The sequence below is a fragment of the Coturnix japonica genome, chromosome 15 (genome assembly GCF_054131305.1).
Source record: "Coturnix japonica strain WE chromosome 15, WE-NBRP24, whole genome shotgun sequence".
Classification (NCBI taxonomy): Eukaryota; Metazoa; Chordata; class Aves; order Galliformes; family Phasianidae; genus Coturnix; species Coturnix japonica.
The window spans coordinates 7,046,399-7,071,699 of NC_140677.1; the positions used below are offsets into that span (position 1 = coordinate 7,046,399).

The 25,301-nt window shown below is 40.8% G+C and overlaps 1 protein-coding gene across 2 annotated transcripts in view; it reads right to left on the minus strand.

Annotated features, from left to right (window-relative positions):
• The window catches only part of PTPRG (protein tyrosine phosphatase receptor type G), a 367,775-nt gene that overhangs the window by 48,515 nt on the left and 293,959 nt on the right, over nt 1–25,301 (minus strand). For both annotated transcript variants that reach the window (XM_015875220.3, XM_085516326.1), the window contains 3 exons: nt 24,333–24,382; nt 21,653–22,448; nt 13,995–14,127 (listed from right to left, as the gene is read on the minus strand). In XM_015875220.3, the coding sequence (XP_015730706.2) occupies nt 13,995–14,127; nt 21,653–22,448; nt 24,333–24,382 (979 nt within the window). The remainder of the gene's footprint in view (nt 1–13,994; nt 14,128–21,652; nt 22,449–24,332; nt 24,383–25,301) is intronic.

Sequence of the window (25,301 nt, forward strand, 5' to 3'; positions counted from 1 at the left end):
GTTGATCCGTTTATTCATTTGCCTCCTGGCTGATCGTAGCCATTTTGACAGAACAGACAAATTGACTTGCTCTGTGTTGTTTTTTCACATGCTTCTCCACCAGCCTGCAAATACCGCCCGACTCCACAGATGCTGTGCTTCGGTCTTCTCACTCCTGTACCCTCACTTTGCATCCTGCACCCTCACTTCTGAGGCTTGCTAAGCATATTTCTCACAATACCCAGGATGTCTTAAATTTCACAAACTCTCACTATAGCAGCTTCCGCAACTCCATCTGCCAGACGAAAATGATCCACAATATTTAGAAAAACTCTTTTTGAACCATTCATACCCAACGAACAATTTACATCACTCTTTAGGACACCAGACATAGCCGCTGGCATGGATGCTCAAATACATCTGTGACAATTGCACTTGGTTACTGTAGGCAGCATTTAACCATTATCTATGACACATCTCAACAAATCATCTATTTTTTCCAAGTCGTGAACAAACACTGCAATTTGGAAAGGGAACGACAATGTTCCCAAACATCCTCATTGAGGAAATGGCAAATGTAGCTTCAAGTGGAGAGCCCAGTAACATCAGCACAAGTTATTCAATGCAAAGTAATTTCAGCGGGCTAACGAATGAGTCACTTTTCCCAGACAGACGTGTAGCAGAACACAGTGCATTTAACTTGATATGCCCTTTTATTTCAAAACATACTGTTTCCCTCTGGTTTGTTTAGACCAATGGGATGCAGCATTGCCAGGAGAACATAGAAGAACGCATGCTTGGCATGACATAGTAACCAAATGTTGTTTAAAGAAAATTATGAGGCATTCATGGGGACAAGTCCCAAGCTTCAAGTGTTGCTCTGCTCCTTTATTGTCCCCATGTGATTAGAGCAAGTCTGCTTACAATCGGCTGCTCACACTTCTAATTGGATTTCTGCAAAGGGCAGTTTGCTGTGCCATGAGCCTGTCACTTTATATCCCGCTTTATCTCCAAAAGACTCAATTAATAATAAATTCCATTTATTATAAAAGCATTTGTTTCAATGTATATGATGCTATCAGCAGCCACCTCATTAATATTGACTCTCACAAAGCAACCTGCTGGCGGTAAGGTCTCAGACACAACTAGAAACTTTAAAAGAAGAAAACACATGTAGCTAAAAAGTCAAAACAGAGCATGGGCTGTAACAAAACATCCAACACATATGAATCTAACTCCTGCACAGAAAGCCCAGTAAATACAATAACGCTGGTGGAGAGTGATGACAATGCGTAAGTTCATTCAGTCACCACAAAAATGAAGTGTGAAGCTGCCAACACATCTGTCCCTGGGGTGAGGAGCTGCTATCCGGAGCACCAAGGAGAAATGATGTTGGAAGGAAGAGTGGAAGGGAAACATTCCCACACTGTGCTACATACCCTGAAGAATCTCAACCGCTGGGCCAGGGGAACACAAGAAGCAGAGAGATGGTTTAAAGCATCTCTCATTTTTCTTCAGCATCCTCTTCAGTGCTCAGTACACAGGGAATTACAACACAGCCTACCCAAGATTGATACTGGGAAGACAATGAGACCCCATACCTTTCAGCTAAGGAGTGAAGGAGAAGAGGGCTGTAGATGGTTTAAATGTTTCAGAAAGCTCTTGTACAAAGCTCTTCCAGTGCAAGAAAGCATTGCAAGGGATAGATTGGATGTCCAAGTGGAAGCTTAATCTCTGCAGACAACCCCAAAACTCACCAAAATCTCAGAGCTGCAATAAAACATGGACTTTTCATTTCTCCATAGGCCTAAGTGCAGCTTGTATAATTACAAGAGCTGGTGAAATGGGAGCATTTCTTGTATGTTCAGAAGCGCCCAGCTGCTTCTCGTGCAGAATGCTCCTGAGAGTGAGATTACACATTCAGACATGGTGAGATGAAGCAGCTGCTGCGAATGTATTTCAAATACTGTGATTTCTCCTCTTCTGCTCGCTTATTCTGTGCATCTTGAATAAAACTATGCTGCAGGGACAACAAGTCTCTTTCTAGTAGTCCCCACCTATTCCTTTAAACTATACAACAGGGAACTTGTTCAGTGTAGCTGTGCTGGTAACAAAAACAGTGATGTTGAACTCTAACCTTCAGCTACCACAAAGAGCTAAATTAATTCCCTACAGCACATCACTGCTGCTTTTGAAAAGGCCCAGACTCGGCAAAAAACAGATGGAAACGAAACTTAGAGACCTTTAAAGATGTCAAGCATTTCCTTGCAATGATGGCGTAAGAATCTTTCTTCTTCCCATCAATTTTTTTCTATTAATCGGAGCACACATGGCAGCTCCCTGTGTGGTACCACTCAGGGCTCACCCCATCAACAGAAAACCTTGGGAAATTATCACCTCAAGTTGTTACCACTGGGATAACAATGCTTTTATACCTAGAATTAAAAAGATGAATTGTCACAGCCTGGTAAATCAATACACAACAACAGGCACCAAACTCCAATACTGCTTCTCGTCCCTTTTCTTTCCATGGATTGTCACCATCCTCAGTACAGGACCTGGCTCACAGACCCACAGAAAGGACTCCTATTGCACTTTGTCACCCTCGTGCTTTTACTTCCAGTGCTACTGTTCTGCACATTGTGAAGCACTAACACATTTTGGACTGTAGGAAAACAGCCTGCAGGAACCTGCTGTGGAAGCCAAATACGCAAGAGAACTGAAGAGCCCCCACAGAATTCCAAACCCTCGTCTCCACCACCAAACGATTTGAACAGAAAATTTTTGATCATCCATTTCTGCGAAGTCATTTGTGCAAGGATCTGAACCAAGCTACTCTCTCTCTTCCAAAGAGCATTTGCCAGAAAACAAGCCAGAAACTGGCATTTCTAACGTCAAGAGGGCAGAGTGCTTGTGAAGAGCCAACCATCTCTGAAGAGACTTTGGGGACCCAGAGTCAGGTTCTTATTCAGAGATGACAGCCATTACCATAAGCATAAGATTAAGGGCTCTGCCCTACGGACTGTAGCCAAGTGCTCCACATGAGTTGGCTTAGCAGTGATAAATGTCACGTTTACAATGCATTTCGCGACATGAAAGTCCATAATTTGCTTTCCAGGGACCTCTATGCTTGATTATCAGGAGAGTTAGAAGCATTCACTGAAGTCTAATGAATAGAATTAACACATCATTTAAATAGAGACTAATATGTATGCAAATTAGAAAAAGTTAAAAATAAGAGTTCAACCCATCATTGGAGAAAATGTAGACCACATCCTTGTGAAATATGAATGTTTCAATTCACATCATATCTTCATATCTATGTTAGCTGCTTTGCATGTGAACAATAGGGTGCATCGAGCCCATTTTGATTTTATATTTGAACCTGGACTTACAAAATGGATTATATTGAAACTTGAATAACATACATGCTAATTAAATACTCCATTTAGTGACAGAAACAAAGAGGAAGACCAACACAGTCTAATTTATATTTGCAGATTTCCTAATTGCTGTGTTTTCCTTTGGAAAGCGCAAACTTTATTTTCACAGTCACTGTGAAAAAAAAAGAAAAAAAAGAATAATTTCTTTGCTGAAATGATTTTTAACAATCTTTTCAACTTGTTTTTTTTTATCCTTCAGGACCAATTCTAAAAGAACTCAAATGGATTCCGACCTGTAAGCTTGCAGAATGAAATGCATGCCGTTCATACTGATAGAAGAAACGTTTTCTTTTTAACAAGCAGAGTGTTCTACAATAGCCTGAATGAATTCACAACATGCAACATTTGTAGGAGCAGCACAATATGCATTGTGCATCCCAAGGCATTTGGTTTTGCCAAGTTGCATAGGTTGGTACTTTATTTTAAGAGAAGTGAAAAAAAAAACATCCCTGCTCGTTACTGTTTTACTAGGCTGCTGATTCCTAGTATTTATCCACACTGTTAAGATTGCTGAATTGATTTAATATTCTTCCCCTATAATTTTACAATCCGACCACATCCTGCTGTGAAATAGCTAGTGCTAATGTTAGTCCAAATGCTGCTGTGGGACTTAGGACAGCGCGGGGCACTTCAATAGCTATATTTTATGGTTACAAGGAGAGAGAAAAAATATCATTCATCTGGTTGCTGTGGTTAATTCACAGTTTCACAGCAGAGGTATACTGTTCCCTCTGGGTACATCTACTTGTAATATAGGATATTTCATTCACAGTTCATCTGAGATATTCCTTTAACGGTGAACCTACAAATCGATGCCGGTATATCTTCTACAGAGATAGCTGTATACAAATTTAACGTAGACTGTTACATACTAAAAATATTATATAACATATATAAACCAGTAACAGATGAACAGAGAACATAAACTATCAACAAATCAAACAGCAACAGGTTTATAAATTGCTTCTTGCAGCTGAGGAACTAAAAGTATAAAAACAGTTATCTTAACAGATACTCTCATTTTTCATTTTATTTTTATTTTTTCCCAAATTTATTTAATTTCAGAGAAAGTTTGATTACAAACTTTGATTTCTTTTTCTTTTCAATAGCTGATCATAGATCTAACAGCCAGATTTCAGAAGTTTTAAAGTTGTTTTAAAGTTTCTTGTAAAGTAGCTTGGAAACAAACCAGCAGCTGAGTCAGGAAAGGCAGCAGTAACATCCTCCACCACTGTGCTCATGTGAAACACGTACTCCTCATGGCATACTGCCTCCCAGAGCTTACAAACCAGTTCTTAATGGAGCCTAACTAAAACATGTGAATATTTTAAAAATATTGGTTCAAAATCAAGCATCATAAAGCAGTTCTTTTAATCCAGTTACTGCACAGATCAAATCTTGCTCTTTTTTTTTTTTTTTTTTTTTTTTTCAAGATCTCATTACTACAGCAGCAGCGTGGAAGGCATTTACAGAGAAAGTGTCTGGAATTAATCCATTTAATTAGTTCCACAGAAACAAAACAGAAAGATCAATTGCAGCTGTGCCACAGATTTCTCATTGCCTGACCTGGGATGCCCCATGCCTGCTCCCCTTTGCTCTCACCCCAGAGGAAGATATTTCTGCACATACTGGGGAAATGTTGTTACACCTCTAAACAAAGCAGTGAGGAGCACATCAAAGGCAGTTTTCCAACCTACTGTTTGGACTTTATCCCCTTCAGTGAACTAGATGGCCTGTGGGCAGAGCATACCCTAAATGTCTCAGCTCTTACAGGACACATTTTATAGACAACTGAGGATTAAAATAAAAACTTCTGGTTGTTGTTTTGTTGTTTTCAAGGTCACCAACAACGTATTTTGAATTCCCATCTTCAACAGCCAAAGCACACATTCTCTCTTGTTTGATTTAGGATTGCATGCTTGACATTATCTTGTAAAAAAAGGTGATGCAGATTTGGGCTCCCACTGAGTTCATAAAACTGCTGGCAGAAAAAAAAACACCCTCACAACTGATCCACATGTACAAACATCGCAGAAGCTGTGAAGCGCAGCTTCAAGTAACAGTCCTCATTTAAAGGCACTGCTGAAAATAATCACAATCCAGCAGGCACTAGGGCTGCCTGTGCTGGGACAGGAATCTTTAAGCAATCACCATTTCCTGTTTCTTTTTGCAAGAAAATAATGCAATGGCATCTCCAGGGCTGGCTAGATTTGGTCACACTGTGTGCTCGCTTGCAATGTCCATTCCTTTACCACCAAGGATGGCCTCAAGCTGGCACTTGCTTTTGATAATGGCAGTACTGGCTAGGCAATGCAGCAGTGCCTTGGGTAACAGTAAGGGTAGCAAAACACAACTACACCCAACTCCTCTTTTTAAAAGCTTCCAATAGTTCTCCTAACTCTTTCCTAGTCTTAGGCTCCCCGCTGCAGGAGAACAGATGGAATGAAACTCCAAACAGATTTTCTCCACCAACCTGCACGTCTCCTGACACAGCTGTCCTCTGCAAGCTGCCTCTGCAGTTTCTTTCCTGCCCATTTTGTTATCTTCCTTTCCTTGCCCAAAGCTGTAGCCCTCCCTCTCTCCTCCCCACGCTTCTTCAATGTGCTCTTTTATTGGCTTCATGTTACTCGCTTTGAATGTGATGCATTTGAACTGTATCTTCTAAACGCTTTTTCAGCCTCCCAGTCTGTGATTCACAGGACAATTTATCACACAACTCCTCTTTTCTTACCCTTGCATGTGTGCTTTAGAGCTCACACCACAGAACTGCGCAGAAGCCTCTGAGCTCCCATGCAGGATCAATGACTCCTGTGGTGTGCCTGACGAATGGCTGCTTAACCTTCTTTCGGAGCTCAGAAACGATGGCATTTCTGTAGTCCACTGCTTTATTGTCTTTCCTGTCATAAAGCTTTTTCTACCGTCAAACCTATATTTCCCTCTTGCTGCAATTTAAGCCCGAGACTCCTCATCCTAAGCACAATGGATGCAGAAGATCATTTATTCCTTGCAGATCCCATTCGTGTACTAGAACACTTGCATCCTCTCAGCTAGCAATCCTGCCTGCCCATCTGGTCTAACCAACTTCCTCATAGGAAAGGTAAACTGCACAAGAAGAGCCACAATACTCTCACATTTACACCTGGAGATACACCAACCTCCCACAAATTTGGATTTGTGTTTCATTTACAGGACAGCTGTGAGGAGAACATTGCTTCATGGCGCTTGCATACTCCTGCAACCCATTAAAGGGGATACAGATTCTTCATCTACGGACTCAAATTTACCAGAGCAAGGTCTGCTTTCACTGCCAACAGCTACTCAGGAGTCATTCTGCTAAAATCAATGGGGCTGCACAGATTTGAACCCAAAGCAAAACCTAGACTGCGCTGTTTCCTTGAAATGGGACATCCCAGGGTCAAAATTCCGGCAGTTACCACTGATATGCACTAAAGCTTGGCAAATCCCCCTCCAACTTCTTTTCTTTCTCCTTTCTTAAGGCAAAATCTGTGTTTTAAAGCAGCAGCTCACTACTGACCTCACCAGTGTGGAAACTGAACTCTTGCAGAATTCTGTTTTGCAAGAAAAAGTAAAACTAGTGTTAATTAAGGAAGAGTAAAAGTAACAGGCATATAATGAGATAACATGCCCCTTTACACAATCTAGCTCTTAACAGATCATCCAGCACGCTTAAAAAGCAACTTTCCATCTGCAAATCTGTCTCTCTCTCTTTTTTGTCTAATGAGCATGAGTTAGTCTGTTCAAAAGCCCAAATGGGCATCTCAGGGCCAATTCAGCAGCAGGGGGTCCGTTACTATAACAACTGACAACTCCCATGATTTCTGAAAGTCCCGAAGGAGCTGTTTGGGAAACGCTTTGTGAGGAAGAAGTCGGGGAGGAACAGCTCTATTGGCCACAGTGTCACAGCCTAACCTGTACTTGGCCTGCTCAGCTGCTCCTGCACACGGGATCCTTTCCTGCTCCACGCAAGAAAAAAGGAAGAAACTTTACAGCCCATCAGGGGAGGAAGAGCAGCCACACACCACACTTTGGCTCTCCTCATGAGCTCTTCTCCTCACCCCAGGCTGCACGTCGCTGTATGAAAGGGAAGAGAAGCAGTTGGAGAAGTTTTCCTATTGATTTTCCCCATAACAGAAGAACGATGAGAGCTCCAAGAATGATGCCACCAGCTAGAACGAGCAACTGGCGGCTTCCCTAAGCTTCAGGCTTGAAAGCAAGCTGCCTGCCATGGGCACAATAGCTGAGCTCGGCTCCCCGCTTGAGATGAGACAGAGACTATCACAGGCTGCTCCCCTTTAATGAAAATGAGCAGTGCTTTGAGATACTGCACACAAAAGGGCCTGGTGTTTCAGTACCCTTATCTCTAGCACTGGCAAAATCAAATACAGTCATCTTCTGCAACAAAGCCTGGAGTGCCTTTCCTGCATTGCTTGGGTTGATGCAGGGGGATCAGAGGGCTCCAGAACCAGGCTGGGCTGGATCCTGTTTCCCAGGCAGCACTTCCCCTGATGCTGCTTTTCATCGTACCACACTCCATATAGCCAATCCCAAAGCTGCATGCCATGTTTGTTTTGAGCAGGGCACATTAGTTACTAAACCTCAGAACTGAGATGGACACAGGGATGGGTTTCAGGCACACAACTCACCTCCATGTCTCTTCTCATCTGCCTGTTGTGCTGCTCTCTTCAGCTCAGAAAATGTCTTTCCTTTGTCAGTTAATTCTCCCCATGGGTTGTGATGACATGGGCTGCACTCTGGGGCTCTGCTGTCCTCAAGCAGAGCACAAGCACCTTGATGTGGTCCTCAGGCATCACTGGAGTAGTGTCAGAATGAGCACCCTCATCCCTCCTGCTCATTCCTGCCTCTTGCTGGGCCCTCAGTTATACCAGTGCAACTCTGGTTACTGCATGAGCCAGACTGGGAACTAATCTGGTTTAAATCAGAGCATAAAAGTCCCCCCCTTTTTTAAAAAAACAAACCAAAACATGGATTATTTCTCAATTCCTCTTATCACATGATTGTACAAACATTTGCTTTGGTATCACAGAGGGCAGTGCAAGGGCAGGAATGGAGGAGGCTGCTTAAACCACTGCTGCTGAAATAAATACTTGAGCAACTGCACCTGAGGCATTCTTAAAATCAACACATGGGCTCTCAGAAAGTGTTACCTGGCATGTCCAGGAGTGAGGAAACAAGCAGAATCACAAACATTTCAGTGTAAGCCGAAGCAGCTTTTATCACCGTGAGCAAGCAATTTTACAATGGTCTGTAAATTTGCAATGCTCCTTTTTCAATCAGTACAGTAGATGAACAACACATTGTGCACTCATAAAATAAAACCAAGAGATAGGTTCAAGCAACAATTTCAGCGCTTTTTACTACCTACTACAGGCAGAAGTTCTCTTTGTTTTTTTTTTCCCCAATGAAGTTTTTGCACTATCTTAGCTATGGAGCAGCCCATATTCCCCAGAATTTAACTCCAAATGTCAGTTTTCCAAGGCATGGTAATTAGACACGATGACTACAACAGTCTTTGGTCTTACACTGCACCTTTCATTTCTAAATTACAAATTGATTTAAAAATACAGCAAACCAATGCCTTTTTTGGTGCTGTTTCACCAGTGACTGCCCTCAGATGCTAAAATATTGAACACCTGAGCTTGCTCCCAGTGAGGTCTTTGCCACCGAGTTCAACAACAAGATTGTCGAACTGCAAGTGACTTGGCCCCAGGTCACACAGAAAATCAATGACAGTCAGTGAACAAACCCGCATCTCCTGGTGCTCAGTGTTGTTCCTTCTGCACAGAAAGGTACTGCTGGAGAAGTGTGAGGCTCTGTCACAAAACTTGTTTCAAGGCCTCAGTTCAGTTCTGCAGGATGCTTACTAGAAACCTAAGAAAACTCATATTCTCTACTAAATTCTGTAGGGTTTTGCTCAAGGAAATTTAAAGGCTTATTTTCCCCAAGCTGTCTCTTATACACACATAGCTATAAACCAGCAATGCAAGCTTGCTTGCTCTTTGAAAGGCAGCAGCTGTGTTGTTCCAAAAATCCCTCCTGAATGTAAACATATTAGCACTGTATAAACAGCTTGATTTAATAAGAAATGCAATACAATATTCCTGCTTTGTCTTTGGGATCGCAGTGTTGATGGTGGCAATAATTCAGAGGTGAATTATGGTATCTGCAGAAAAGAAAGAAAACTCTCCAGCTATAGCTCTGAATTAATTTCTTCCTCTTAGCTGAAAATGAGAAATGGCTATAATTTAGTTCCCATTTAAAAGTTGCTGTTGGCTAAACTCTAAAATCTTAATTGCTTCTTAATATTCTCTGCTTATTTTTCCCTTTGAAATCACGGTCTATAGCGATGTAGTATTTAGATTAAAAATCAAAATGGGAAACAAACAGGAGAAGGTCACCAGTCACCAGATCCTGTTTTTTTTTTTAATAAAGTGACAGAATGCAATGTGCATCTTATTATTTTAGTTGGTTTCTTAACCCTATTCACACTTTTACACCTCTGTGAGAAAGACAGTGCAACTGACCCTGGGTTTCCCTTACAGTGTCAATGTTCAGGACTTGTTCAATTTGCAAGAAGAACATAGAGAAAGCTTTAAGCCATAGTATGGCTCATCACGCTGTAGGAACTCATCTTGTTGCAAAAAAACTGAAGTCACACTCAATCCCTAAATAGTTTGGAGGTCACACACTCTGTGATTCTCAAAGTTCATACAAAAGGCTTTAAGGATAACAGTGGCAAAGAATGCAGAACATGTAAGTCAAATTTTAAACCGACCTTGAAGAACTGCGGAACGATCTCACAGTACCGAGTCTGGATATAAAATCGCAGATGCAAAACAAATGCCCAGAAATGCAAAAATCACGTGCTTGGTAAACTGCAGCTTTTAATGCACACTTGAATGGGCTCTATGCGAGCTAGTAGTGCTCCAAAGAAAGATCCTAAAATCAGAGCGAATAGTTCTCCAAAAACTCAGTGTCTGTCCAAATGGAACCCAATTTCCGGAATCAATCTGAAAGGAATGAATTCTGCTATGACTCAGTACTAAAAGTCAGTTTCAGGTCTTAGAACTGGGAGCAACAGCTCCCTTCATTGTGCCCAGGGCAGCTCAAGGACCAGCCAGGCCAGCTTCTCCTTATGAAGAATCAAAGATTCATGGAAACAAAATGCTGAACTACAGCCCCTATGCCTAGGAAGCCAAACTCCTAACCAGCCTCCGTGCACTCCATGGCTCCCAGTTATTCCACAGTGGTGCTCTCTTCATTGTTCTGGGATGACAGGACAATTTTTGCAGTTTCATTATGCTGACCTAGTTTATTTTCTCCTCTCCCAACTTAAGATCACACAGACCTCTTTGCACAGTAGTGCCATTAAAAGTACTGAATTTAAGAAACTTCAGTGGAAAGGTAATTCAGGACTGCTGCTTGCCTGTAAGTTCCCATCCCTTTTCATTACTGAGATGGCTATCATGCTAAAAAGAAGGAACTGACCCTTTCTCATCAACATCAATCATATTCTTTTGCCATTTGTCCAGGACCCACACGGAAAAGGAACTAAGCACAGCAAATTACCTCTGCAAATAAGGGAGTCTTATTCAGAAATGGGACAAATCACATACGTTAAATTACAAGAAGCCTCTAACGAACACAGCATGGAAGTTCCATAGATACAGGGAAAGCTTCATCAAACAGTGACTGATTCCTACCATTCTCCTTTTCACGTAAAGCGGAGAGAAAATGAAGCTTCTTTACAATATATCATCACAAAACTTACTTTAGTTCTGTATCACAGAATGAGTTACAAAGGAGCAGAACAGAGAGAACCATTTTGCCAAACCTTCATAAGCAATCCATTAATTTCTTATTTTGGTCCCTGGATAACAGGGTACCAGTGCAATGTGAAGAAGCAGAAGGCTTTGCTCTGCTTCACTGTTCTACTTATGTCACCTCTGTTCTCCAGTCTTCCAGTCCCACAAATGCTCAGAAATGCAAAAGTGAAAATATCATTTGTTTTACCCTTATAATGCATTGCCAAAGGGTAGCCATGTCTCTTCTGCCTTTTTTAGTTCTCTGGGTTGTATTTTTTAATGCTTTTTCTCACAAGAGAACAAAGAATTGCTGTGCAAGAAAAGACCCCTTGGTCCAGCATGCCTGTCCCCTTGAGGGTTATCCTTTTATAATAAGTGTTTCTCTGCATATAGCATCTTTCCCTCCAAAAGCATGCTTCCCTTACTGACAAATCTGTCTCAAACTCTTTTTCATGCCATTTGCTTTGATGGTGTTATTTAGCAAATTATTCCATATGTTGCCTATTAGATTTTAAGCTGAGTATTTCTTCCTGAAATCCAGATCGCTGCTCCTTTCCAACCTGAAAATGACACTCTGAGGTGTTTGAGGTTCTCTTTTTCCCTTACTTTCCAGCACTCCCAGAGATAAACATTTTATTTTTCCTAAAGAATGGTAATCACATTGAAAAGGGCACAAAAAATGTTCTGTTACCACTTCAATGTCATGGTCTGCACAGCGTGAAATGTTACCGTGGACAATTTGTGTTCCAGTTGCTTGCTGATTTATCCTAAAACACGCATTCCCTTCCCTTATATACGTGTTCTGTATTTGTTTAAAAAATCCTTAGAACCACGAAGCTAGAAACACATTACTTTGAACAGAGAAGGCGTATCCTTAAGTTTGTTGTTCCTCTATTCATTGCTTCATACTTGTCAAAAAACCTTTCAACATAATTTCCATGTCTATTTAATTTCTAATCTCTACATTTTATTCTTTTTTTTTTTTAACTTCAGTTATACAGAAAAAAAATTGATCCATGGCTGTCAAGGGCTTTAATACATTATACACTCATACTCTTACCAAAGCTATCGATGAATGTTAACTACTCATGCAAATTATGCAGAACAGATAAAAACCAACTGCTGTCTGTATGCACAATAACAAATATTACAGGAAAAGTAATTTGGTTTCAGTTAAAGCCTTTGTTCATTTACTTCCCTTGATTCATCTGCTTGTTTGTTATTAGTAAGCAAATAAAAATGTTATGAGGTAGATAGTTAGGAATTTGAAAGATAAAAAGCATTTAACTTTAATTAATGTATCTTAATTTTAGATTTGAATAACATTATGATCTATTACAAAAAAAAGTATTTACCAAAAATTAGTCTCATCACTAAGCCAGCACTTTTAAACCCTAATATTCTCTCAGGGACAGCACCGTTACTCTTTAAGTGGATTAAATACTAATTTTGCAATCATTTATCTCCATCCATTAGTGAAATTGCAGGAAATGTGAATGTTTTTCAAACAATGAGAGGTACCAACATTCTTCTCCATAATGGTTGTTAGCATTTTATCTCCAAATCCTCCATCCTTGGAAGAGCACTTTGTATTGAAGCAAGATAAACTAGTCCCACACTGTGCTGCTTCAGGATATGCCATATAATTCAAGGGCTTGGTGGGTATGAATGTGACCAGGTTTACTCTTCCAAATGAAAGAAAAATGGGAGAGATTTTGGACAAGAGGAATACTGAAGATCAGGTCACTAAATTGGCATCTTCGTACCTTTTCCAATTTCAGCTTCTATGCATGTATCTGCACAATTTTATTCACTGTTTTATTGCAATCATGCCATCACTAGCACATGTAAAGAGAAATGATTTTCATGAGAGTACTGTCATCTATTCACTAATGTGTTTTAGAACATTCCCAGCCTTTACAATTTGGTCATTAATTATCAGCAAAATGGGTGTACTGGAGAACAAACTGGTATTTCTTAATTGATTCTGAAAATAAAATGATCAATGCTATTTCTCACCAAAGCTACTTTTCTGTGTCTTGGCTAATCAGATTTTTAAATAATTCAAAACACTTTTTCTGAGGCTAACCTCTGGTTAAATTTTACTATAGGGCAAATGAGGTGTCTTAAGAGTTTTGGTTCTGACGTAAGAACAAACTCCAGCTTTTATCTTCTTCTAAATTAACTGAATTTGGTTTGTTGATGGCAAACCTAGCCTTCAACACTGAGCCCAACCAGTGTAAGGGATGTTATCTCTTCTCAAGAGATCCTTCAGGATCTGTACTTCTGAACACTTCAGCTATGCTACATTTAGAACTTGTTCTTAAGAGTAATGTTATGTAACATTAAACAACTTTATCCCCCATTCATAGAAATATAAAGGAAGAAAAAAAACACCTTAAGATCATCCAGGTATTAAGTCTCTCTGTGATTTTCTCCCATGACCATATTTCCCTATGGCTAAGACTAAGGCTAACTGTGAAAACATCTGTTGACATTACAGCTGGCTCTATCATTGCTAACCTGATTTCATCACACAAAAAAACAGTATTTGAGACTGCTGAATAGTTAACCCAACAGAGACACTCTAGTAGCCAGGGAGATAACTAATGCATCTACCACCATAACATCCAACAAAATAAAGAACACGGGACCACACTAAAAAACCATCATTCCAAACATGTTTTAAATCATGACCAGTTTCTGCACGTAAAGGAAACATGCTCACCTCCAGTAGACAAGCACAGCAATGAGAAGAATGAGGCACACAAAGGTCAGAGCTGAGACCACAATAAGCGGGATGATCCATTCCATTTTACCAGGAGAAGGTCTCGTGGCCATGCTGGAACTGTTCTTGTCAGCTGCATATTAAGCACATAATAAAAACAATGACAAAGTGTAAAGAGATTTACAGTGTGAAAAAACGTCTAAGGAAAACAAATAGCTTCTCCATTTTACATGATATGAGCAAACATTCAGAGCAAAGATCTTCTAATTGCAGGGTGGGACTCCATTTGTCTTTAATTTGAAACTTAAGAGCACAAAAGTATGGTGTTTATTGCCACATATGGCTTGGATTTTAACTGCTGCCTGTAATTACAGTCTCATACACAATTTTAGGACTCTATCACGCAAGCACATATTATCAGACATGGAGGATCCCACTGGGTTATTCCACCACAGCAGCAAAGTAAATATTTTGCTCCGTCATCAGTGTTTGCAGGTAAATGCACCCTGTTTCTCAACACTACAGGGCAGCTCTCTTTGCCAAGCTCAGCATACTTTCCTTCAGAAGTAAATTTCTTAGTAACTATCTTAAAATAAAAAAACCCTCAACATGTTGGGTGTCATGTCACATCATTTGCTGAATTGTCACAATCTGGTGAGTTACTGCATACGAATGCACTTTTTAGCATATGGATTGTCAAGATGGATGGATGAATGAATGGATAGTATGTGTTGTAACTGACAGAAGAAATCATTATGCTACAGCTTTTGAACAAAATTAAAGTTGGTCAATATTCTGAGATCTGGTCGAGTAACTGCTTCACTTTTTTCATGATTCTAACACCGTGCTAAAATTACTGCAAGTACAGGAGTTAATGAGAGCAGACCCTGTAATCACACTGTATGACAAAAAATGTCTAATTTGTGAAAATTGGAATAGACTTGATGAATAATTACTTTTAGATGTAATTTCTGGGTAATCTTGTGCAGAATTGGACTCAAAGATCCTTCTGTGAGTCCCTTCCAGCTTGGGATATTCTATGATTCTAAAATCATGGCAGGCAGAATGAGATCATAAGCAAAAAAACAGAAGTGGATTCTGTGTTTCATTCATGTTTCTTACAAAACAGGCAGTAGCTGATCAGTACCTGTCAATGGGATATAATAGGAAGCAATTATTGTAAACAGCTTCTGATTTGAATGAGAATTGATATGTACATACTTGACTTCTACTTATCAGCCCCTGTGAGTCTTTCCTTACCAAGGTGCTTCCTTGCCCTCCTTCACTATTGTATTATCATATCTTCTGAAACTGCTGCAAATCCGACCAGAAGAACATAATTGCCTTTGCACCGTGGGCAGGCAAAACACAGATAATTGGAAGTCACCAGATGTCACATAACATGAAGTCATACTCTATTTTAATAGTATTTAGATTATACTCCTCCATAGGCAGGAGTAAAATTCAACTAACATGGAAGTAAAGGTTAATTGTAAATGCTTTTTGCCTGACTGCTGAAAACAGAGTAAGGCTGCAGGCTGCTGCAAGCCCAGCAAGAAATCTTTCTCGTTTTAAGAAATAGGCTGATGGAGGTAATGCCCTTTAGCAAGCAACATAAATGAAGTGCTAATCAGAGGGATGTTTGGGGGAAGTGAACGTGCATTGAGTGTAGAAATTATCAAAGTGAGATGAGTAGCCAGTTGTCTCTGACTTCAGTATGAAAAGACATTGAGGTTACCAACAGAGCCACACATTGTTGTACTTAGAGCACGTAGAGAGCTTTAGTCTTCACAGCATACTAATAATATACAACATACCATTTTAAAGACAGGTCTTTGATATTCTTGACCAGCAAAGAGCAAGAAAAAGAACAACCCCAAAATTAGAGCGAAGGCTTATTCTATGTATTTGCAAAACTTGCAAAAATCATAAGCCCTGAGGCATCATTTTTTTTTATCAGTGCATTTCAAATCATTTAATAGCAGGAAAAAATTAAGTCTGTGAGGTAAGTATTACTAATCAGAATGGCAAAAAGGAAAAAGTAAAAGCATGCACTGAAAAATAAAGCTCAGAAAGGAGCCAAATACTCCCACCTTACATCTATGAGGATATTACTTCATTTCCCTCCAAGGACAATATTCTATTCAGTTTCACCTCCACATATTTCAACATAAAAACATATGTTTTTGTTTGCATGGAAGGAAAATTAAATTCCATTGTAAGCACGGCATGGGCAAGAGTCCCAATACACGCTAACAAATTCTGCAATGCTCATGATGCTCCTCTGACTCAGTCTACTGTGGAGAACACACTTATCTGACCCTGCCAACTCCATCTACCGCAGATGTGAGGATCAGAAAGTGCCCAGTGTGCTGAGTGCCAGAATTGCAAATGCCATTCCTGCATGCTGACGGCTGGCCCTGACTTCCAATCGGGAGTGTCTAGGCAGTGATGTGCGGCAGAAAAACATAAACCGTTCCTGTGCTGGCTTTGAAGATAAAGTCTTAGGTGTTTTCCGCTGCTTAAGTAAAGTGTTGAGAGAGGTTAAATAAACCAATGCCAGTAAAGCTGCTCTAGAATGACAGCTGGGGCTAGAAGTACAGTAATAGAGCTAGAGCACTGGTGGGTGCCTCATTTAGGCAAAAAAGCCTAAAAATAGGCAGCACACTGAGCAATGTGGAAAAATGTTAAAGAAAACAGACATAAGAAAGACAGATCCAGGCCTTTACATTTTCCTGTTCATCTCATACCAAAACATCATACAATCAAAAATACTTAGAATTTAACACTTTCTTTTCCAAAGTAAGAATGTTGAGACGTGGTAGCACCAACAGCATGTCCTTGTAGGGGGAAAAAAAGAGAAAAGCTTAAAAATGGACCATGAAACTCAATTTTTCCTAGGAAATGTAAACAGTTTCCAGTGGCATATGCCTTCATTGAATTAATTCAGTTTGCCTTTTACTGGCTTGGAATACATCCCGGTAGGATGGAGTAAAAATTATTACAGCGTATTTGTTTCAGGAGGTCCCACATGACACAAGCCTCGGCATTGCTAAATCAAATTCTACGTCTGCAAAAATCCATAACGTGTGCTTTTCTGCAAAACACTCAATCAGTGATGCCATCCAGGTCCTGGGATGGATGAGTACAGGGAATGGACAGTATTATAGAGCAGTGGGCAGTGAAACCCATGTACAAAGGTCAAGGCATTCTACAGTCTATGAGATGTAATGTTTTTCTTTGTCTTCCTGGTAGCTGGTTACTGAGAATGGGAAAGTTTATATCCCTGAAGTTGCACTGCCTGCTATAGTAAGCAACTGTAGCCGCAATATATAAGGTATCTACCTTTCTATTTTGAAACTTCTCATTATCGTTCCTTGATGTTGCACAAACCATCAGTACAAAGTTCTGTTTGATGTACTGTTACGGATCCCGATAACTACGACAATACACATTTTGCATGCCCAAAGAAAACCCCCACTGCAGAGCTGTCTCAGATTATCCAGTCACCTGAAAGAAAGTCAGCTACCAGTAAACAAAATTACTGACTTATACAAAGCTATTAGTTACTCAAATACGAAACTGCAAAAACATGCTTTTTAAAAAGATTACTTCCATACGAGCTTATATTATTGCACAGCTATTTTCTTTCTATTTCTTTCCAGGCATTTCTGCAGTATTCATACTTACAGTTTGAACACAACAAGGCATGGCTTTTCACTATTTAGTAAAAAGATGCCAATCATGTTTAACCCTGATGTTGGATAACTGAGATTCATACTGCTCGCACACTCAAATTGCTTTCAGTAATCCAATTCTTTTATATGCAAGCCATTTTACTGCTAGCTCATATAAATTGCCATGCAAAATGGCTCATGTGCCACAGCAAAATACGGTTTAATAATCCTCGCCATGTATGGAGAAAGAAAGAATTACACAGATGTTTAATTATCTTAATGAGGTTACCCCCAAAAGGCTTTTGTAACCTCAGGCCTGGCAAAGACTGCTTTATAAACCAAAATTTACTCTGCTAAAACTATATGCCTGGCTTCAAGTTTAATCTGCACATAGTGATCTCTCTACACAGCCCTCTCATGGGAGGAACTCAGCATAAGTGAGTGGGTGATGAGGGACGGGAGGACCAAGGCGAAGTTTCCATCAAGAGCCAAACCCAGGCCTCTGTTCTTAGTCCCAGTTCATGACTCAGGTTAAAAGCCCCAACCAGACATGTATTGCCTTGCTCACAGCATCCCTTTCTTCATCTCCTATAGAAAACAAAGGATCTGCTCAACTTTTCGGCACAACAAACCAAAATTCTGTTGGGTTGTATCTCCTGTAAGCTGATTACATTGAATCGCCGTACTTCTTTATTATATTTTCCTTTACTTTCTCTCTCTGTCTCTCTATTTTTTTTTTTTGGTAGAGCATCATTCTAATTGCTGCTTTTCTAATTTTCAGGTTTCAGAGTCACAGACAATGCTGAGCAGCTGTGTGTGTAACAGTTGCAGATCAAAGGTACAATTAGCCTAATGTGGGCAACAAAACAGAGAAAAGGATGATCAGGAAAATGAAAGAGGAGAATGCAAGCAAGCGCTCAGTGACAGAAGAAAATCATTAGTGTTGGCCAATACCACCAGACAAGAAGAGGCCGATGCCATTTGGAAAATAATGACATGGCCTCAGGAGAGGTGTGTGTATGTGTGTGTGAAATAAGCACTAAAAGAAAATGAGCCTTGCTGTACTAATTGGCCTCGCACTTTCCCCGTAATTTCTCTTGTGTTCCTCTCCCCCTTCTAATCATCCACACTCACGAGTACTTTCCCATTCAGTTATCTCCTCACAACTGCTAATTTGTAGCTATAGAATTAATTTTACAAGTGTACATTGTTATGAAACAATTTTCTGCTCTTTAAGATGATTAAACTTTCTTACTCGCAAAAACATTTTGGAAACTGACAGCTTTCTTACAAGTGTTTTCCTGGAGAAAAAAATGCTTAATCAGACACGTCTAGTGATATATTTGGGCAAATTCTGGTCAGGTAGACCTCATGTCTCCACAGTCACAGCCTGGGGACAAGATGCGAGGAGGAGCAACTTGACTGTCCCAAAGGCACTGAGAAACATCTCAAAATCTCAGCAGAACTGAAGAACATTTGTCTTACAATGTCTAGGCAAGGAGTTGCCACAGTTGTGAACAGCCAAGCTTTTCCTAACTAGAAGTCAAGAACAAGGAATGAACCAGGGGAAATGGCATACTCAGACCCTTCTTCTCTGAACAGTCACTCCTGCCTTTTGCTGCCGAATGACTTCTCCAGCACGCTGAGGGACACGGAAGAAGCTTGTCTGGGAAACTGAAAATCACAGAATTGTTTGCGTTGGAAGTGACCCTTAAAGGCCATCTAGTCCAACTCCCCTGCAATGAAAGGGGGTATAAAACACGGTACAGTTCCTTCCCCTCACACTGGGTACATCACCAGAGGTTTAACTAAGATTTAACTAAGGTCAGCTGGTGTAAAACAGATGACTCTTTCACTTAGCTTGGCTAATATGTGCTGGTTATTTCAGACTTTATTTCCTATGTGTGGAAACCAGATGAATAATACACAGTGATCTTCGGAAGTTACCCTTCCCTCATATAAGCATATAACCTAATTTGCAGAGTCTTTTCAAGACCAATCATCTTTGCATGCAGTCTTCAGGTAGGGTCATTTCAAGCTTCCAAGCCTGCAAGTAAGCAGAGTTCTTAAAAGAGCCTGTCTGGTAGGAGGCAAAGCTGCAGTGAACTACTTTCAGCAATAGTTCTCTGCATGCTAAAAAGAGACAGAAATCACTATAGACTGAGGGGATATAACCAGAAAGTACTTCCTAGCAATATGAATGATATTTCTCTCTTCATTGATTTTTATCTTCTTCATGGAATAAAAACCCTATCTAATAAGAATCATTTTGTCATGATCTAGGTATTAAGACCAGCTATTCATCCTTCCTTCAATTTGTATTAGGCTGAAAATCAGCCACGATGCCTTCTGCCGGCACTTATACAAGAGGTGTCATAGTTGGGCCATCTAAGAAAACTGGTGCATGAGAAACCACAAAGCAGAAGTCAAGAACTGAAGATAGCTATTCCAGAAGCAGGTTTACTGATGCAGATCAAACTGCTGGGTAACAATGCTGAATGCTTATTCACAGCACTGCAAAGAACATTCCCTCCCTCTCACTAAAATGTTTTTCAGGGCAAATGGCATGGTGAAACCATTGGCAGGCATCTCGCATCACATTCAGTGGCAGCAATGGACTTTGAAGAAGATTTTCAGGTGAGGAGTAAGAAAAACAGCAGTATATTTATTAAAAGTAAAAAAAAAATCAGTAAAACATGATGTAGGTTTCTTGTTTCCTCATTAATCTGTTCTCTTACTGAACAGTTATGATTCACAGCATTACAGTCAGGTCAGCATTTCTGTAGCAAATGTTATTAAAGGCAGGATTTAGCTTAGTTTTCTTAAATTGGTTCTGAGCTATAACTGAGTGCACAATGTCTGCATTTTTGTGTTTATAAACATAGGGAAAAGCAAATATTTAAAGTTTTTTCACAGTATTATGACTCCAGACCTGCTTCGATGGAAAACCAAATTACTGAACAGACTATAGATTAGCAGAATAAACAATAAAAATCAAATAACAAACAATAAAAACATGCAATATCTTATAAATGCTGCGGTAATACACACAATCACTCAGACAAACTTCTTGTTGTATCCAAATCCCAGACCATACTCTGCCAACTAGTCTGTATGAATGCACTCCATTTGCTCCTTGCAGTTAAAATACCTGCTTTCCTCACCAAGGCCCTGAGATCCACAAGAAGGGATATGTCTATACCCAATGAACCTTCTGCACAGTGAGCTGGGAGCACCAGGGAATGCCTGTTTGTATAGGCAGCTCCTGACCATACAGGACTTAGTGTGTTCTGTTAGATGCAAAAAGACTGTACTTGCTGTGCACATTATGTGGAGTAGGTACATAAATGTAGAGTTGACAATAAACAGCAATACTGTAATTCTTATCAGAACAAATGTAGCAAATCAATGAGCTCAGTCTGTCTGAGATCAATTCATACATAAAAGAAGGCAACCCTGGTGAAGAAGGTGCCTTGTCTTGCAAAATCAGAGCATATACGTTTTGAGGTGAGGAATACACCACCAATGATCCCATATTTGGGAGAATATCTTAAAGCCCTATCAGGGAGAATCCTGCAGATAAACCGAATTAGCTTACAGCATACAGAGAAAGCCTCCCTTGAAACACCAGCTTGGCACAGCAACCACTCTTACAAATTAATTTCACAGCCACAGTTTGCTGCATTTCCTCTTCCTAAAAAACAAAACAAAATTCTTCATGTAGCCTTTTTCCAAAACACTTTTCCAAATTTTCTGTTAAGAATCACAAATAGCATGAATCTGCTGTAAGAAAATAAAATTACCATCCTTCTCTCTCTCCTCCTCCCAATAACAATTTGTTGGCCGGGTCCCGTGATGATCTGCCTAATGGGGAAGCCAAGCACCAAAAAAATATTGTACCTATTGGAAATCAGTAAGGAACGTGGTTTGTGTACCCCCCCAACAATGCTTGTAAAAAGGGTTTCCCTGGAGGTCACTCACCTGGGTTAATGGTGATGAATTTGTTATCTGAGGGGTATTCTTCTGGAAACCTGTTGTCCTTTGGGAGAGGTTTTCTTGTTGTCTCTGGTCTTCTTGGGATCTTTCCCAGGTAAAGTTCATCAGTGAATGCTGGCGGCACTTGGGTGGAAGGGAGAGGCTGGGCTTGAGTGTCCGCTTCAGTAAAACTCTCCTCCTCGGGATGTTCAGCCTTGGGAGCAACATTTTGGTTTGACTCTTCATCCGATATAGTTTTATTTCCTTCCTCCTCAGCAGTCCAGTTGCGTGAAGCTGTGGCCACGCTGGGCTCTGTGCTATTACGTGCCTCTGCTGCAGCTGTTGCCTTGCTTTTCTCTTTCTTCTCAGACTCCTTCTCATCTTCTTCCTCATGCTCTCTTTCTCCATCCTCACTTTCACTCTTTTCATCCTTCTCCCCCTCCTCGGCTCCCTCGCCATCCTTTGTCAGTGCCGAGTCCCGCTCTGGCCCTGGGGAGGCAGCAGCAGGCTCAGTGGTGGCTACCACAGGTCGCCCAGCCTGCTTGCTTGGGGCGGCTGCTGTGGGGAGCCGGGTGGGCCACACGCTGCTGGGGAAGGAGGAGATGCCGCTGCCGCTGAAGCCCAGCCCTGCCAGCAAGGTGCTGGTCACCACTGAGGCCACAGTGGCCTGGCTGCCGCTGGAGGAAGGCCCCATCCCTGTGGCCATGGACACAAAGGAGAAGGGGAGCCCCGAGGAGGTCCAAGTGGAGGAGCCGGAACTAATGGGAGCCATGTCGGCTGAGGAGGCAGGAGAAGCCGTGGGCTTGAGGAGATCACCAGGAGCAAAGGGGAAGAAAACAGAGCAGAGAGAATCAGTAGGGGACCAAAAACCTATCTGTGGTCATTTTCCTTTTGTCTCCCATTCCACACAAACACCATTCTGCTATTCTCTGGATTTTGAGTGACCTACATCACCCAGGTGCAAGGCTGGACCAGGAACAGCAAAAGCAACAGAGCCACAAATGACGATGAGAGGAAACCCATGTTTGCCATTTCTGAACAATTGTAGCCATGAAAAGCTCTTTATTATTTTACACTCTTCACCCACGTCACCAGTGAGTTGTGAGTAGTGTTTCCTCTCAGGGGTAAGAGAAGATTTAATGAAGCTTAATGAGTTTAGCTTCATTACTCACAGTGCTTTAATCCTCAGAATAAAGAAGCTTAAAAATACAGTGTTACATAAGGGTTGTCCTGAAATAACAGCTGTATTGCCAACATGTGCATCCATGGCTGGTGGGTTTGCTCTCATAGGAAACTGTGGCTTTTCCCACATGCACCGTGAGGTCCTTGAGTGGTACTGTTTTAATTTCCTAAAGTACTCATGAGCATCATGGGTACTTTCTTTACAGAAAGAGTTTCTTTACAGAAAGGGTTGTTAAGCACTTGGAATTGGCTTCCCAGGTTGGTGGCTGAGTAACTGTCCCTGGATGTGTTTAACAGCAGTTTGGATGTGGTGCTTGGAGATATGATTTAGCAGAGGGTTGTTAGAGTTAGGGTACTATGGTTAGGCTGTGGTTGGACCTGATGATCTTTAAGGTCTTTTCCCACCTGAGTGATTCTATGATTCTATGATCATCCTGCTAATGACTGGTGCTGCAGCAAACAGTGAAGTATTGCTCTCTTTAGAAAAGAGCTGCAGCAATACCAGCTGGGCACTTATGAAGGACTTGTAAGGCATCAGGGATTAAATAGGTTCTACTGAATCTCAAGCAAGACCATAAGAAGTCTGCATTTCTGAAACTGAAATCCGTAACTTAACAGTACTTCTGCATCTCTGCAATTCCCAGTTTCAATCAGGCCATGCAGCTGAAATGCTGCAGCAAGACAAGAAAGGTTCTCTCAAGTTATTTTTAACCAGCTGCAATCATAGAGAACCTGAGATCTCAAAAGCAAACCTGTGCTTTAAAGATTACAAGCCAAAACTTTAAATAAGCATCTAAACTTTTGGGTACTTATCAGTGTGAATCCCCAAGGCTCTCTGAGATTTGCTCATTGCTAGCATGTACAGTCTCAAATCTGAACTGGGTATTACAATTTGACAGTAGATTTCAGAACACCTCTATACATCATTAAACCAACATTAATCATTCAAATTCAAGTTCTCTGTGTCTTACTTGCTTACTAGGGAGTATATCAGACTGGAACAGAATAATACCAGAAGCAGTGTACTTATAACAAATTCAATAGTATGAGCTCAGTTCATAAATTTGACTGAAGTTTGGTGTACTGAATACCAAGAGCTTTCAGTTACTGGTAGTTTTGAGCTAAGATGCTGTGCATGAAGCATGATTCTCATTGCATATACTTTTGGCTGTGCAATTAATAAGAGCAGTTAAATTTGTTTCCAGTCATTAAGATCACATATTCCCTCTAAATGCATTCAAAACATATTCTGGAGGATTTTTTTTTTCTAATTCATGAGAGCCCAGTAGTCAAAGCCTCTAAGAATGTGAAGTGAAAAAGCCAAAATCCCTTCAACACGCCAGGTGGGTTTTGAGACCCTTTGCGGCCGGTTTGAGCAAGAACCTCCCCAGGACAGCCCGGGCTGCAGCACATTCACAACATCGTGCTGCCACCTGGTGGGAACGCTGCCCCGACTTCCCAGCGCCCATCAGCTCGCTGCAGTGATTTATGGCCCCCAACTTACCACTCCTGTTTTCACAATTCTGGTCCCCTCGAAAATTCGAGTAGTGTTAGCTGAGAAACAAAGAACAAGAGCATTTCAGCGGACTGGGAAGGGAGTCAGGAACTGACAGCCATATCACTATACAATTCTTGCTAAACAGTTGCTGAATTGCTACTATTAAGCCTGTCAACAGGGAAAGGAAATTGAGGCCTATGGATGAATCGGTAACCAAGGGCTTGGCAGGAAAATGTCAGAGAAGACCTTTTGCATGCAATGAAGTCCAAAATATATATGCTTTCTCCGTCTGGAGTTAAGGCAATTTTGCTATTATTCACCTAACTCTGTACTTGTGACTAAAGAGAGATGTGTTATCCTTTAGCCACTCAGGCCTGGCCTTTTCTTCTGCCTTTGTGATAATATTAGCCTTATTTATTGCTATCTACCTAACATACAACTATAATCATATTCTGAACAATGCTCCAAAAGCTCAAACTGACACTTGAACACAGCTGAAGATTTGAAATAAAATTTCTTTTAGGGGAGACATGGAAGGAAACACAACATCTGCTCTCACTGTAGATTGTGTATCGCTTCCACTGCTTTGAACTAGAGTTCCCAGAGTATCAGGCAAAACTGCCAAAAACTATTTACTCCTTTAACTGTAATTTAATAGATATCATGGTCAAATCTTGAAGAATCTTTCAGTTCTACCATCTGCCTAGAAAAGTCATCATCAGTAACACATAAGTTTCTGACTTCTTGCCTGGCACCTACAGTAAAATCCATTACACTATGCTGAGTTAATATACTAAGAATTTGTAAGATTTTGATTGGACCAGACATTTCCTGTCTGATTCCTGCTCTCCCTGCAATGTTGTTAACACCACAGCACATACTGCAGACACTGGGGCAGAACTAAGCTGTGTCCATGTTGCGCACACAGTAAAACATCTGTACATGTGGTTCTCAACACGAGACTGATCTCCTTTT